Source organism: Sprattus sprattus (assembly GCF_963457725.1).
Source record: "Sprattus sprattus genome assembly, chromosome: 19".
Classification (NCBI taxonomy): Eukaryota; Metazoa; Chordata; class Actinopteri; order Clupeiformes; family Clupeidae; genus Sprattus; species Sprattus sprattus.
The window spans coordinates 21,994,599-22,009,313 of record NC_137917.1 but is presented as its reverse complement, the minus strand read 5'-3'; the positions used below and the strand labels follow the sequence as shown (position 1 = coordinate 22,009,313).

The 14,715-nt window shown below is 46.6% G+C and overlaps 1 protein-coding gene across 1 annotated transcript in view; it reads left to right on the top strand.

Annotated features, from left to right (window-relative positions):
* Nucleotides 1-6,409: 6,409 nt before the first annotated feature.
* arhgap33 (Rho GTPase activating protein 33) overlaps nt 6,410-14,715 on the top strand; it is a gene marked incomplete at both ends in the record, with an annotated part of 32,496 nt that continues 24,190 nt past the window's right edge. The window contains 5 exons of the mRNA XM_080858070.1: nt 6,410-6,440; nt 6,929-6,997; nt 11,015-11,052; nt 12,499-12,590; nt 14,374-14,458. Of these exons, the coding sequence (XP_080714196.1) occupies nt 6,410-6,440; nt 6,929-6,997; nt 11,015-11,052; nt 12,499-12,590; nt 14,374-14,458 (315 nt within the window). The remainder of the gene's footprint in view (nt 6,441-6,928; nt 6,998-11,014; nt 11,053-12,498; nt 12,591-14,373; nt 14,459-14,715) is intronic.

Sequence of the window (14,715 nt, the reverse complement as noted above, 5' to 3'; positions counted from 1 at the left end):
ACAGTTTGTTTGTTAAACTCAATCCTTTCTCTTTCTCCTTCCCCAGTTTGCGTTTTGTTTTGTGGTTCAACCTGTCTCTTATTTCTTGGTTTGCGTGACTGTCAGTGCTGTGTGTCATGATTCATATCCTGGCAGCTACCGCCTAGCCTAAGTCACTGATGAAGACAGGCAAGCCCTGGCACACTGCACCATCGCCCTACTTCCCCACCATAGAGTCTGGCCTGTAGCGTTAGCGTTAGCATTCTCCAACCAGTTCAGTGGCTCTCACCCCGTATGCTGTATACCCTTATATGGGCCTTGTTTGATTTGTTTAGGTTCTTCTGAATGTCTTTACTACCGAGCACTCCCTTGTGTGTCTCCTCATCATTATTCACTTTTTCAACAAGTGAAAGAGAAAAATAGACCACCTTTAGCACCAAGGTCCTATAGAAGCGTCTGCTTTGATCCAATGCCCAGAATGCTCGATACCAACACAAATGCCCAGTTGGCCCGCCTTATAAAACGCACACACTCTCACCCGTTGCTAACTCTCAATGCACCTCGCAAAACTTGTGCCTCCTGCCAAATCCTTAATTTTCATCTCTAATCACTTTCAGTTCTCACTTTCTATTTCCGTTGCTCTCTCCTTTCTTCACTCCCATTCCTATCCACTTTATCCTCTGATCCTCTAGCCTATATTCTCTCTCTCTCTCTTCCTCTCTTCCTCTCCCTCTCTGTCTCTCATGCCTGCAGATGGGTTGAGAGGATGGTGTTTAGTATGCTGTGTGTGACTCTCCCCCTTTCCTGCCGCTCCATAGAAAGGGGACAGAGCACTCAGCGAGGGGGGGGGGGGGGGGGGGGCTAGTTTCCAAGAGACTCTCCAGGAATGCTCATGATAAAAGTGACCTTGCTCTCATATACAATCCCAAACCACCGCCAAACACCAACACCCCACCCGGTACCCCACCTTCACCCAACTCTTTCCCTGGCTAGACTTTCCCTGGCTAGGGGTTGGGTGGAGGTAATCGGGGGGGTTTGGGAGGGGGGGCGGGTAGTGTGATGGTGAAGAGCTGTTGCATCATTGGAGATGTTGCGTGTGCCACACTAGCCTGCAGAAGCACAGAGAGAGGAGAGAGAGAGAGCCAGGGAAAGCAGGAAGCTGCAGGACTATGAAAGAGTTTCTTTTGGAAGGGTTGGGGGTTGGACGTGGTTTTTCACTTGGGGTTTTTTTTTTTGGGGGGGGGGGGGGGGGGGGGTCGCGTTTGGAAGGAGAAGGGGGTGGCCTAGGAGGCAAGAGCATTTGGAAGCCATGGCTGAATGGGAAGGCCAAGGCCTGTTTTGTTCTCTGAAAGGTCGTACGGTAGGAGGGGGGGGGGGGGCTCCCAAACGACACACACACACACACACACACACACACACACACACACACACAAGAAATAAGCACAGGGATGCCTTGGAAGGGGGGGTTGTAGGAAAGGAAGCACCCCCGCCCATTAGGGTACAGAGACGGAGATTGCTGAATAACAAGGAACGGCCCCATACCATCAACCCTGAGCTCTGAAGCTCATGTTGTTTCTCCTCTCCCACCACTTTTGTTGTGCAAATGATTTCTCCCATGATGATGTATAGCCTCTTTGCTCCAGTCACAAGGGACCTGCACATTTGGGCACATTCACCAGGGTGGCAGTGTTTGGATATCTGAATGAGAACTTCTGAATGAGAACTTTTTTTTTGAGTTTCGGCTGTCAACATTTCAAACCTTTAGTGTAAGGACCCAACACACACACACACACACACACACACACACACACACACACACACACACACACACACACACACACACACCCTTACCCACTGGCACAGTCCTGACATGTGTGTCCTCCTCAGTTATAAGACTATATGTCTTCTTCCACCAAACTCACTCACGCAAAACAGACATACTCTTACGGGTGGCCAATGGTCATCATACCCATATGTGGAGCCAACCTGTGGCCTTGATGTGACAGTCATGCAGTATGACCACTGCTTGTCATCCATATGTCACTCAGACACTCCTGAATAGCCATAGCGATCCCCAACACACACACACACACACAAACCAAACACACACACACACACACACACACACACACACACACACACGCACACACACTATCATCCAGAGGCTCTCTCTTTCCCATCATTATTACCTCCTTCAACTCCCAGAAGAAAGACAGGGGGAGAGAGAGAGCTGACATGTCCATTATACAGTCCTTGGAGAGGGATGGAGTAAGCATGAAAGAGCAGCCTTTGAACCCTTTCTTTACCCTCACAGAGAGAGAGAAAGAGCGGTAGATAAAGGAAAAGAATGGAGGAGGGACCGTTTTCTTTCCCGCATGCTGCTGCACCCAGAGGCAGAGCAGAGAGACCACAGCAATGCATCTCTACCCAATCTTGGCTCTGTACCTGACTAACTTTGCAAACGCTAGTACCACTAAAGCGCTATCAGCTACTTTACTGTTTACTTTGGGGGCATTCTCTCTAGCCTTTTATTTAGAAAGCACAGTTGGTACTAGCAGGCAAGAAATTAGTGGGGGGAGCGTTGGGGAGTAGGAATTAGAACTGACCTAGGCCGGACCTGAGCCCCAAGGTCCTCATGGGGCACCCAGACCCGTGTGTGGCTTGAGATGTCGACCCAAAAACTTTGTACGTCTCATAAGGTGCCAAGGACACCTTGTTCGATGAACAGCTCCTCTCCAGCTAACACACTACCCTCGTCTGAGACTGGTGTGTGACGTGAAGACTGGGAAGAGCAAGACTCTTCTCACCCCCTCCCCATTGTCTCTAATGGAGGGTTAGTAAAGACAATGGACAATGGACAACCCCTGTCTTCTGCTTGAGTGAGTTTGCCGCCACGCCATTGTCTTGTTTTGAGGTCAGATTGGGAACACCTGCTGAGAGAAGGAGAGGCAGAGGGAGGGAGAAAGAAAGGAAGAAAACAATAATAATAATGGACTTCAAGGATTTGTGTGTGCGGGATTGGCAAGAGAGAGTGGACAGTGAGTGTAGTTTTTGGAGGATGATGCATTGGGGGTAGCCAATGGTGTGTGTGTGTGTGTGTATGTGTGTGTGTGTGTGTGTGGTGCACCACCACAGTGCACTTACTAAGCCGATGTGGGTGAGCTTACTAAGCCATGACTTGGTTGCTTGTGTGTGTATGTGTGTGTGTGTGTGTGTGTGTGTGTGTGTGTTACTAAGCCATGACTTGGTTGCTTATGTGGGCATGTGTGGGAAGAAGAGTAATTCCATGTGGCAGAAGAAGGAGCCATGGAAAGGTTGGCTGCATTATTACTGTGCCTTGACTCTCCTCTCTACCGATTGGACAAGACAAATGCAGTTACTGACTTGAAAGAAGGGATGGAAGAAGAGAAAATGATTCTATGTGTTTGTGTGTGTGTGTGTGTGTGTTAGTGTATGGTGTGTGTTTGCGCGTGGACTTGCATTTCTGACCCACTTTCCGCTGTATACCTACAGGCATAGCGGCAGTGACTGAAGTGTCACACTCAGTAACGCACAAACTCACAGTAGTAGTTCGCGGTCAGCGGAAAGGCAGACGCATTCTATCTTCTGTGAATAACCTTAAATGGCTCATTACAGTCTTCTGCATGCACTGACCAAATACGTGTGTGTGTTTCGTTTGTGCATATAAACACACACACACACACACACACACACACTGACACACACATCCACCCACACACACAGAAACACACACACACACACACCCACATCAACATCCCCACACACACACACACACACACACACACACACACACACACATACAGTTCCTCCCCCCTGCTTCAGCCCTCTCTCTCTCTACATGCCTCCTGCCTGATCTGGCTGACCCTGCAGTCATGCTCTGCTATATAAAGCCTCAGTAAGGACCCTTCAGTATCAGCAGAATGATGCCCGGTCCAGCTCGCCTTCTTATTTCCCTTTCATCAGATGTTGCCACTGACCCAGCTCTGCTGCCGCGTTGCCATGGAAACCCATCTAAACCCCTCAGAATCCACTTGCACTCCCACATCAATGTTATATGTTTTTTTGTTGTCGTTGTTGTTGTTGTTGTTGTCACAGACTGTATTTTTCTCCCATGGTTAAATAGACCGATCTACTCTCTGAGCAGTCTTAGAAGACAAGGGGAAGATCTGGAACCTCCTAAAAGGTCTTCCTTCTTAAGCTTGTCTCCATTAGATAACCTTTCAAAGGTCCTCCTTAGAACACTATCAAACAGTTCTTTGGTCAGACTGCAGACAAATTGCAACAATTAAGAGCCCCTTTCAGCCCCAAAGAACCGACAGAGGCTGTCTTGTATAGATAAGGATCTATCAAGAACCTTTAACCTTTCAGAAGCTTTTGAAGAACCGTGTTGTTTGTTAGAGTGCATTCTGTGCATCACACCACCTCCGTTCCTAGCCAGTGCTGTCTTGTGTGACTCACGGCTGCTGCTTAGGGAGGTTGGAATCCCCAGACGCCGGGATCATCTGCGGACAGCTGAGCTCTGGACAGCCCAGCCCAGCCCAGCCCAGCGCACACAGCTCTCCCACAGTCAGAGAAAGCCTCCCCTACACAAACACACCCCATACCCGCCAGCAGCTTTCAAGGTCCGCCCCAGTTCCCATAGCAGCCAAATAGTCCCCATTCCAGAGGATTTCACACAGATATGCGCTGAGGTTGCCCTGTTCCCTCTTGGTTAGGGTTGGCAACATCCCCGGGGAGACCCAGAGCAGGTTCCCCAAGCTGGAACGTAGAAAAAGGCCATGGTTTAGACCACATAAGGTGAACTTTTTTCTAGGCACTATATATATGAATTATATTTATATATTATTGCCTCTACATTTTGAAAAAAAAATTGGAATGGAATTAGTTTAAATTCTACATTCCACAAGTAAATTCTTTTTCCACTCTTGCCTTGGAATGTAAATTGAATGAGCTGCCAGTTCTGTAGATCAATCACAGAATTTATTTCTAGTCCAGAGTTCATGGCATTGGGCCGGGCGGACGGTTTGGTCAACATACAGGGCAATAAAACGGGCAGAAAATTGGACGAGAGGTGAGGGGAAAGAATGAGCTGATAGAGGAGGAGGAAGAGGAGGAGGAGGAGGGTAAGAGAAAGTGACAGCAGGAGGGAGAGGCAGAAGAAAGGGGTGGGGCAGAGGAAGAAGAGATAGAGCGAGAGAGAGAGAGAGAGAGGGAGAACGAGAGAGATAGAGAGAGCGAGAGAGAGGGAGGGAGAACGAGGAAGAGAGAGAGAGAGAGAGAGGGAGGGAGAACAAGAGGGAGAGTGAGTGAGTGAGTGAGAGAGAGAAAGAGAAAGGGAGGCAGTATAAATGAAACCATAAACTCAGTCCATCACACTTGTGCCTGTCTGGCGCCTCCTCCCCCCTCCTCCAACCTCCATCTAGTCCCCAGGGCCACAGTTGTCTGTGGCAGCCTCCGCCCCCCAGCCAGCCTGCATGACACACCCTCCATGGTCTCTCACTCACACACATTCTCCATGGTCTCTCTCTCACTCACTCATATGGTCTCTCACTCACACACATTCTCCATGGTCTATCACTCACACACCCTCCATGGTCTCTCACTCACACACATTCTCCATGGTCTCTCTCTCACTCACTCATATGGCCTCTCACTCACACACATTCTCCATGGTTTCTCACTCACACACTCTCCTTGGTCTCTCACTCACACACTCTCACTCACTCGTATGGCCTCTGTGCTTGCCTCACAAAGATCTCTCTGCGTGGTATCATCATCATCATCATCATCATCATCATCATCATCATCATCAGCATCATCATCATCGTGGTCATCATGACTTATTATCTCTGTCATCATCATGCAAACATAAGCTGGTTTTGTTTTTCCTTGTGAGATTGTAGGATAGGGGTGGGGCTGGAGGGTGTGCTGGTGAGATCACATCTGAAACCACACTCACAAATGCAAACCACACTCACAACTGCAACTTACTTATTATAGTAACGGAAACAATATATGTTATGAAAGGCCAACATAAAATCGGACTAATTTTAACGTGTCTTCATCGTGTTTTGTTTAGACACATCCCGACTTATGCGGGTGGCAGCACATAAACATGGTCACACACAACGTATATATTGTATTAATAGGCTACTTGGTTATTAGTAGGCTGTTTTAAGGGAAACTAAAGGGAACGGGAAACGTTTTCAACCCGGGCCCTATTTTAAGATATTTTTACTAGGGACATATTATCGAATTCGGTCCAGTATTGAGTTAGAACAGTAAAACCTGCAACCGCAAAAACGCTGTACAATTGAATCATAGGGTGCGAGCATGCTGATCAAAGTGAACCACTTGTTTTAGCCAGTGACTCACACGCTCATAAATGTGATTATAAGTGTCTGACAACATGGAAAGGATCCCTACAGAGATGTACCTGTGTTCGTTTACCTCAATAACTATAAAGAAACTTTGAAAAATGACTGTATGTCCTACTATATTACTGTATGTAGGTGTGTTACCTTTCACTTCTTCCATTCTGTATAGTCGATTGGACTACCGTGTGGTGCTGGATTAGGCAATCATTAATTATCTAAAGGCACAGGGCCTAGATGTTTATATTTTCCAACCTGTAGACTCTCTAGCTACACATCACTGCCAGTGCCTAAACCTGCACTTGCTAAGCTTAAACTTGCCAGCATTTGGTCCACAAATGTATTCTTATTATTGGTGTTGCTCAATAAGTTTAAAACACATGAACTTCGTTTTAATCAGATTTTAAACCGAAAAAGTCCTACTTAACTTCCGAATATCTGAAATGCTTGATGTGTACATAGAAATGACACACACTTTCACACACAAAAACCCTCTCCCACACTCACATTGGTGTGAGATTAAATGGACTTTATCTTCCTTTTCCTGTGTCAAGTGTCAGGACCCGAGTGGGTTCGGAAAGTCGCCATGTTTGTGCGAGCATTGAGCCTCTCAGACATGCCTGGTAAGTGTCCTCTCTCTACCCCGTACCATGTATGTGTGTATCTGTGTGTGTCTTATTGTGACACTTTAGTTTTGCAAGTGGTCTTTTTTTATGCTATTTGTAGGTCTATTGTATTTTTTGTATGTCGTGTATGCATGTGAGTCTATATGGTCGTCTGTGTGCATGTGCACAGTAAATGCATGTCGCTGTGTTTTTTTGGTTTATTTTTGTTGGTTATTGTTGGTTATCATGTATTCTGGTCTGTGTCAGCGTGAAACTGTGGTGAAATAAGTGTGCTTTTGTTTTCCGCTCTGGTGAAGATGTTTCAGACGCAGCTTTAGTGTAACGGTCAGGCCGCACATCTCTGTTCTGAGAAACAATTGTCATTCTCTGACCTGAGGAGAACTGGTGATTTACGGTTGGGACCCGACTGTTTCAGTGTTGAACTTCACTGATGTTCTCTCGCCTAGACCTTTTGTATTTGAAAGGGGAACTAACCCGAGGCTGACTGGTTTAACCAGAACAGGTGATATAAGAGTGGTTCAACTGTCACCGGTCACTTTATCAAGTGGAAGAGAACCCATTCCTGGGAGCTGCCATTCTCACCTGATCCCTTCCAGGCAGAAACAGCCCTACTGCACACGTAGCACAAAAAGAAAGCTTTTAAGTTGCATGTCCAGCCTCATCCTCCCAAGAACAGCTGACGAGCTGGGAGACTGCATGCTGGCAGTGACCCCGGAGTTCAGATCAGCTTTTGGGGTCGTGAAATATTCAACAGGTGCGAGGGGTGTGTTTGTGTGTGTGTGTGCGTGTGTGTGTGTCTGTGCGTGTGCGTGTGTGTGAGTGCAGCTCTGGTTACCGGTCGGTCCGGTGCGGAGGGCAGTGAGAGTAGCCGGTCGTGGTGGTGGATGGGCAGGGCAAGGCAAGGAAGAGCAGAGGAGAGGAGATGGCCAGCGGAGGTGGTGATGACAGACCCGTACGCATGGAGGGGAGGTTTTGGCTGCCGCTTGACTGACATCTGAATCTCTCACCCCAGCCCCTACCCCGCCCCCCCCTCTCTCCATACACGGAGGCGTCTTGAGACGTCCGCTGAAGACCCGGACATGTTCAGGAAGAGGAAGATGGTACTGCAAGTACTGAGTGAGAGAGTGAATGATGGAGAGAGGGAGAAACATGATGGTGGGGCAGTGAGGTTTAGCACTACAGCATGACTGTACTGTAATATGGCGTATCATTGTGAGCTTTGTGTTCTTCACATGTATGCTTAGGCTTTAGACTGTACATTTCTCAAGCAGGGTATAATCCATGGGGCGAGTAGAGTCTTTGAGTGTCAGCAGCACATCTCATCACATCGCTGCCTGTGTAGGGAGAACAAGCTGGTGTGTGTGTGTGTGTGTGTGTGTGTGTGTGTGTGTGTGTGTGTGGTGGAGAACACGCTGGTGTGTTTTTAGGGAGAACACGCTGGTGTGTGTGTGTGTGTGTGTGTGTGTGTGTGTAGGGAGAACACACTTGTGTGTGTGTGTGTACGGAGAACACGCTGGTGTGTGTGTGTGTGGTGGAGCGCTGGAGTCGTCCAGTTCAGATCTGTTTACAGTCGGCTTTTGTCCCGCTCCGTCTGTCGGCTGGAAACCCGAAACGGCCTCGCCAGCAGAGCAGGTGTGGAGTTACAGTGGGTGGGTGGGGTCGCAGCAGGAAGAGGCGGCCTCCATCAAGGCTTTATCCGAGGGCCATGCGTGCCAATGGCCATAAAGGAGTCGAACGTGTAGAAAAGATATGCAGGATATTGGTCAAGCCGTCATGCTGGTCCCAAAAACGTAATTTTTTTTCCCCAAACATAGATGATCAGGATTGATTAAATTAAATTTGTATTATTGTGCTACTTCACTGTTATACACTATGTCACCCTGTATAACAGTGTTTTGTATGTGAGGCTGTGTTGTTAGAGGATTTCTGTTTTGTTAACATGTGAGCTAGCCCTGTGGCTTAGCTTAGCTTAGCCCAGCCCTGTTAAAGCCCCCACAGGTACAGGCTAGTCACCAGGTGCTGCAGGCTTTCCGACTATGAGGGAGTGTTTGCTGTAAATTTCCTCCTGTGCGCTCGGCCAGGTGTTGGTTTGCATAAGAGCACCACCCAGTCAAACACGGACAGCTCAGTAGTTCCTCTGGAGTGGAGAAGAGAGGAGAGCAGAGCAAAGGAGGAGAGGAGGGGAGGGGTGGTTTTAGACGTGGAGGTGTTGAATGAGCAGTTGGATAAGCACCCATGTCCATTCAACTCAGTTTAGGCATATGGCGATCAGAAGGAGAGGATTATAGTAGTCCAGGTAGGCCAGGCTGTCCCAAGCTTTGATGCAGACGGCAGAGGAGCCTCTAGGAGTGAGCAGTCGGTTGTGGACAGTGAAAGCCAGCGAGACAAGATGATGTGGGGATGAGGTCGTAGTTCTTGCCCTGAATACTCTGGAGTACCAGTGGATTGATTGATATCTCTCTTGCTCTCACTCACACACACACACACACACACACACACACATATTCTCAATGCTTTCTCTCTCTCTCACTCACACACACACACACACACACACACATATTCTCAATGCTTTCTCTCTCTCTCTCACTCACACACACACACAGACACACACATATTCTCAATGCTTTCTCTCTATCTCTCTCACACACACACACACACACACACACACACACACATATATATTTCTCACACACACACACTCACAGACACACATATTCGCTCTCTCACACACACACAGACACACACACTCCTCCTATTGTGAGTGAAAGTGATTATCAGCAAGCCTCCCATGAGAAGAGCTATATCTTAATCAGCTTTCCACATACTTTATTCACCAGGAATGTCTCTCTGACTCAATGGTTTGTTTATTCTCACTCTCCTGGGTTGACCCACTGTGTTTGTGAAAGATATATACAGTGTGTGTGTGTGTGTGTGTGTGTGTGTGTGTGTGTGTGTGTGTGTGTGTGTGTGTGTGTGAGTGTATATATGTGTGTGTGTGCGTGAGCATTCATGTGGAAAGGAGGTAGATAAATGATCACTGAAATGTCAAATGTGACTTCAATTAACCTTTTCAAAATGAATGCGCTCATAGTCATCCTAACCGTATGTGTGTGCTCATGTGTGTCTGTGTGTGTGTGTGTGTGTGTGTGTGTGTGTGTGTGTGTGTGTGTGTGTGTGTGTGTGTGTGTGTGTGTGTGTGTGTGTGTGTGTGTGTGTGTGTGTGTGTGTGTGTGTGTGTGTGTGTTTTGAGTATGCTCATGTGTGTCTGTGTGTAATATCATTCCACTGACTTTCTCTGGAGAGCCCACATGACCAGCTTTATGTTTTTTTTCTTTATTTTATTTGGGGGGAGGATTTTTTTGTCTCTGCTGCAGCTGGTCCCCTTTCCTGTCTGTCTGAATGGCATAGTGTCTGTTTGTCATTAGGGACAAGCCCGGAAGGGCCTAGATTTCATTAGAGATGCCTCCCAATGCAGAGACCATAGGCACATGCACACAGGGATTGGTAGGACGTCCAGTGGCGAGAAGGAGAGAAAACGCTAAATATTGCTGTTTTTTTTGTGTGTACGCTGAGGGTGGGGTAATTGTATAGGACTGAGTAGAGGATTGGGTCCCCCTTAATGTGTGTTTGAGTGTGAGCCAGGGCGACAGCGACCGACATTTCTAAAATGTTTCTTGCCTTCATCTTCGGCTTCCTCGCCTCGGCATGCAAATCCTGACGGCTTTCTCCTCAAACCGGGAGGGGGGGGGGGATTTAGAGACTGTCAGGTGAAAAATGCGCTCATCTCACTCCCAAGATTACTTGTGAAATGCTTCTAGATCCAGGCTTGGCCATGAGACCTTGGCTAAGGTTTTCAGACACAACAATGAAAGGGCGTTTACAACCAGTGATCAGAGTGTCAGATCAGAGTGTCTTGTCTGTTATCTCAGTGGTCCATAGCTTTCATTGAGTTGTTTTCTTCAGTCTTGTGCCAACCCCTCTGAAACGATTATCCCTTGTTAAAACTCTCCCAAGGGGGGCTTTCTTTACCCGTGATGCGGCTGTCTCTGCCGGTAAGTGCAACAGGGGTGGATGCATCTTCCATGACCCAGATTGTGATTACAGACACATCCCAATCAATCGAAACATTCAAAATATTTTTGCTTTAAGCTCTGTATGTCTGTCTTAATCGAGTGCTGTGTTGGTCTGTCTGCCTCTGATGGAAGAGATCCCGTGTTTGTGATTTGAAGACTTGATATTCACTTTGTTCTTTAGTTGAGGCCTTGATTTCGTGTTTATAATGAAATCATTATTAAACGATTCTTAAAATGACAAGTTACACGTATCCATTCTCTCATACACCCAAAAGATGTCCTAACAGCCGCCTTCCTGCAGTTCGACAAATCCAGCACGAGGCTTAGGGCAAGGTTTCCACCCCTGCTGTATGTTATGGTGCTAATGGCACTAGATCGTCAGATGAGTTTAAGGCACAAATAGTGGTGCATGGCAGACATGGGTGTTGTGCCATCATGTAACCAGAAGTCAGGATACCCTCATCAACAGAACCTGCGTGTGGGAAGGCATTAGGACCCGTCTAGTGAGCTCTTTTTTTTTATGCTCAGTCTGTGCTAGTCAGCAGATTGCCCACGACAGGGATAGCATTGTGATATCAACCGTCAGGCAGCCAATTGCAGTGGAGCAAAGAAAAGCCACCCAACCAACTCCTCTAACATATGCAAAATTCCTTGTGCTTCCTAAGGATTAACCAACTAAGCAGCCTATGCCAGGCCTTTCCCTACACACACACACACACACACACACACACACACACACACACACACACACACACACACACACTACTGTGTCCTCCGAGTGCAACAAGCAAGTGATTTACTGCCTGAGCCTGTCTGATGGTGTGCCTCCCAATCCTCTCTACTCTATACAGTTCTTGTCAGAATTAGGGATTGAAACTGCACGTCCAACCTACAGGGTGAGGATGAGTGGAGTTTCTGGGGTTTGTAGTCCACAACATAGCTGACATTTTAATGTTTTATCAGTAGCGTACAGTGCCAGAAAGACTCCAAGGTGTCCACATGAAATTAGAACTCTTTACATCTTGGGGCGAAAGTTGTACAGGGGGTAGAGGAGTCGTTTAGTATGTTGCTAGTTTGATTCCCCACTCCATCTTATCAAGTGCGTAAGGGTCCTTGAGCAAGACACTGAACCCCCAAATCTGCTCCTGATGTATAAATGCCTTGTAAGTCGCTTTGGATAAAAGCCTAAAAAGACTAAATGTAAATCTTGATTTGTGGTAACCCCTCTTCAGCTACTAACCATACCAATGAACTGTGCTTTTGCCATCAGCTGATACTTTGACACACACACACACACTGCAGAGCCATTATCTGAAAGATCTCATCCTCTCTTTTTACTCTCCCCCCCTTTCTCTCTCTCTCTCTCTCTCTCTCTCTCTCTCTCTCTCTCTCTCTCTCGCTCTCTTTCCATCACCCGTCTGTTAGGCTCGGAGCACCGATAATCTGGACAGTTCTGGGGAGCCCACGACCCGCTCGGTGGGCACCACTGCCAACTTGAAGGGGAAGATGAGCAAAAGGTGAGCTGATACGGTCTCGCTTTTGGAGAGATGCCAGGCTTGTAAAGAAATTTAGCGACATGAGGAAAACTATTTCTACATGTGCACAACCGCACAAGGAGAGAAGTACAAATTGTCCATGTAACCATGCTGTATATCTAGTGTATATATGTGTGTGTATCTATGTAGATGCATAGTAATATATCTAAAAGCATGATGGGGCATGCAGCGGGCTCTTCCTCTTCACTCAGGATATTTCAGCCACCCAAATAAGGTTACCATGGTGATCATCCAAACGAGGTTACTGTGGTGGTTGGGGTCCCGATGATCAGAGGTTTTGCTTTTCATATCAGTCCAAGTCTTTGCACTTGCGTTGTGTAGGACGCCAAGCAAATAGCACTCCTACGCCAGTAAACACACAATGTTGAAATAAGAGGAAGTGTGGTTTCACTTCCTGCTGGCCCTCTAGTCGATACCGGGCTTCGGTTTCACAGAGAGGACCCAATGGCACTTTTATCACTGTGGACGCTTTCTACTGTGGAACACACCACAGCTGCTGCTGGCATAACATGCAAATCATCTTCGCCCTTTTTAAACATGCACTGCCATTGACTCGGCCTGGATCACACGCCCTTCTTTAAACACGGACTGCCATTGACTCCACCTGGATCACACAGGTTTGAAGTCTTATGGAGCGTCGGAATACGACAATATGGCAGATGAAGTCCTTGGCAAAATTAAAAAACTAAATTTTAAGTGCAGAAATATATTCATTAAAATTGTATTTAACAAAACAATACAATTGTCTCAAGGCACTTGAGACTTAGAGCAAGCACAATGGCGACAGGGCAAGGGAAAATCTCACTGTTAACAGGAAGAAACAAGAAGAGCCTTTGGCGACAATAACAGCCTCTAACTGTTCTTGATAGCCATCTAGAAGCCTCTTGCACCGATCTGCTGGTAGTTTCTTCCACTTGTCCATTGCTGTGTGTTCAAGCTCATTTTAGTTTGCAGTGCAGTGAAGTGATTGTGCAATGGTTGATTTCAGCAAGGTTTTAAATGGAATTTAGGTCAAGACTCATTGCTGGCCAGTTTAAAACAGTTTCATCTTTTTCTTTTCAACCATACCTTTTTAACCTGCTGAAAGACCTTAGCCTTAACCCTAGGCTGAAGCCATCACTCCAGATTGCTCCAGGTCAGCCTGAAGCGCTGCAGATGTCTTGCGACGTGTATTTCACACCGTCCGTTGCACACTTCGCTCATTTACTTTCTTTTTAGCCCCACGTTCTGGCAACATCTTTGAGGAAGTTTTATGACTGTGAAACTTTTTGATAGCATTATAAACTGTTGAAACAGGGATTTCAAGATCTGGCGGTTACCTTGTAGCCTTGTTTGAATTCAACTATACAATTTCTGATGCTCTCAGACAGATCTCTTGGCTTCACAATTTCAAAAGACGGTGAAACTATCAGCCCCTTTTTATGCTTTTTATCATCCCCTTTTTATGAAATGTTCTGATTATTGTTGATTCATATGCATTTATTTCTGAAGATATTCTATATTCGGTTCTTGAAATAAAGGGGTGCCAATAATTCTGACCAGGCCTGTAATGTGCACGACTGAATATGAACTGGAACAATAACACCCCACTCCTCCCCATCCCCACACGTAGATTACGACATTAATACTCAAAAGTGAAGCATGGCGTTTTATTTTGTGTTTTGATGTAGGACAGCTAAGTGCATTTTAAGCTCTTGCAGACATCAAAGGCATCACAATGTTTTGTTTGTGTGTTTGGTTTCAGGCTGTCCGTTGTGAAAGGCCACTTCCCCAAGCTCGCCGACTGTGCCCACTTCCATTACGACAATGTCGACTTTAGTTCCATTGAGGTAAGGTCTAATGATTGTGCCCGAAATTCATTGTTCGCTTATTTGCATTGGTAGATTATTTGTACGTCGCTTTGGACAAAAGAGTCTGCTAAATGTAAAATGTAAATGTAAATTTGCATTGTTAGCTTATTTACATGGTAAGCTTATTTACATTGTAAGCTTATTTACATTGTTAACTTATGTGAGGTCTAGGTGATCTTGACACTTGGAAGTCCAAGGCCTGTTAGACTCTTTTGGGTAGTCGGAACATGCCTTGA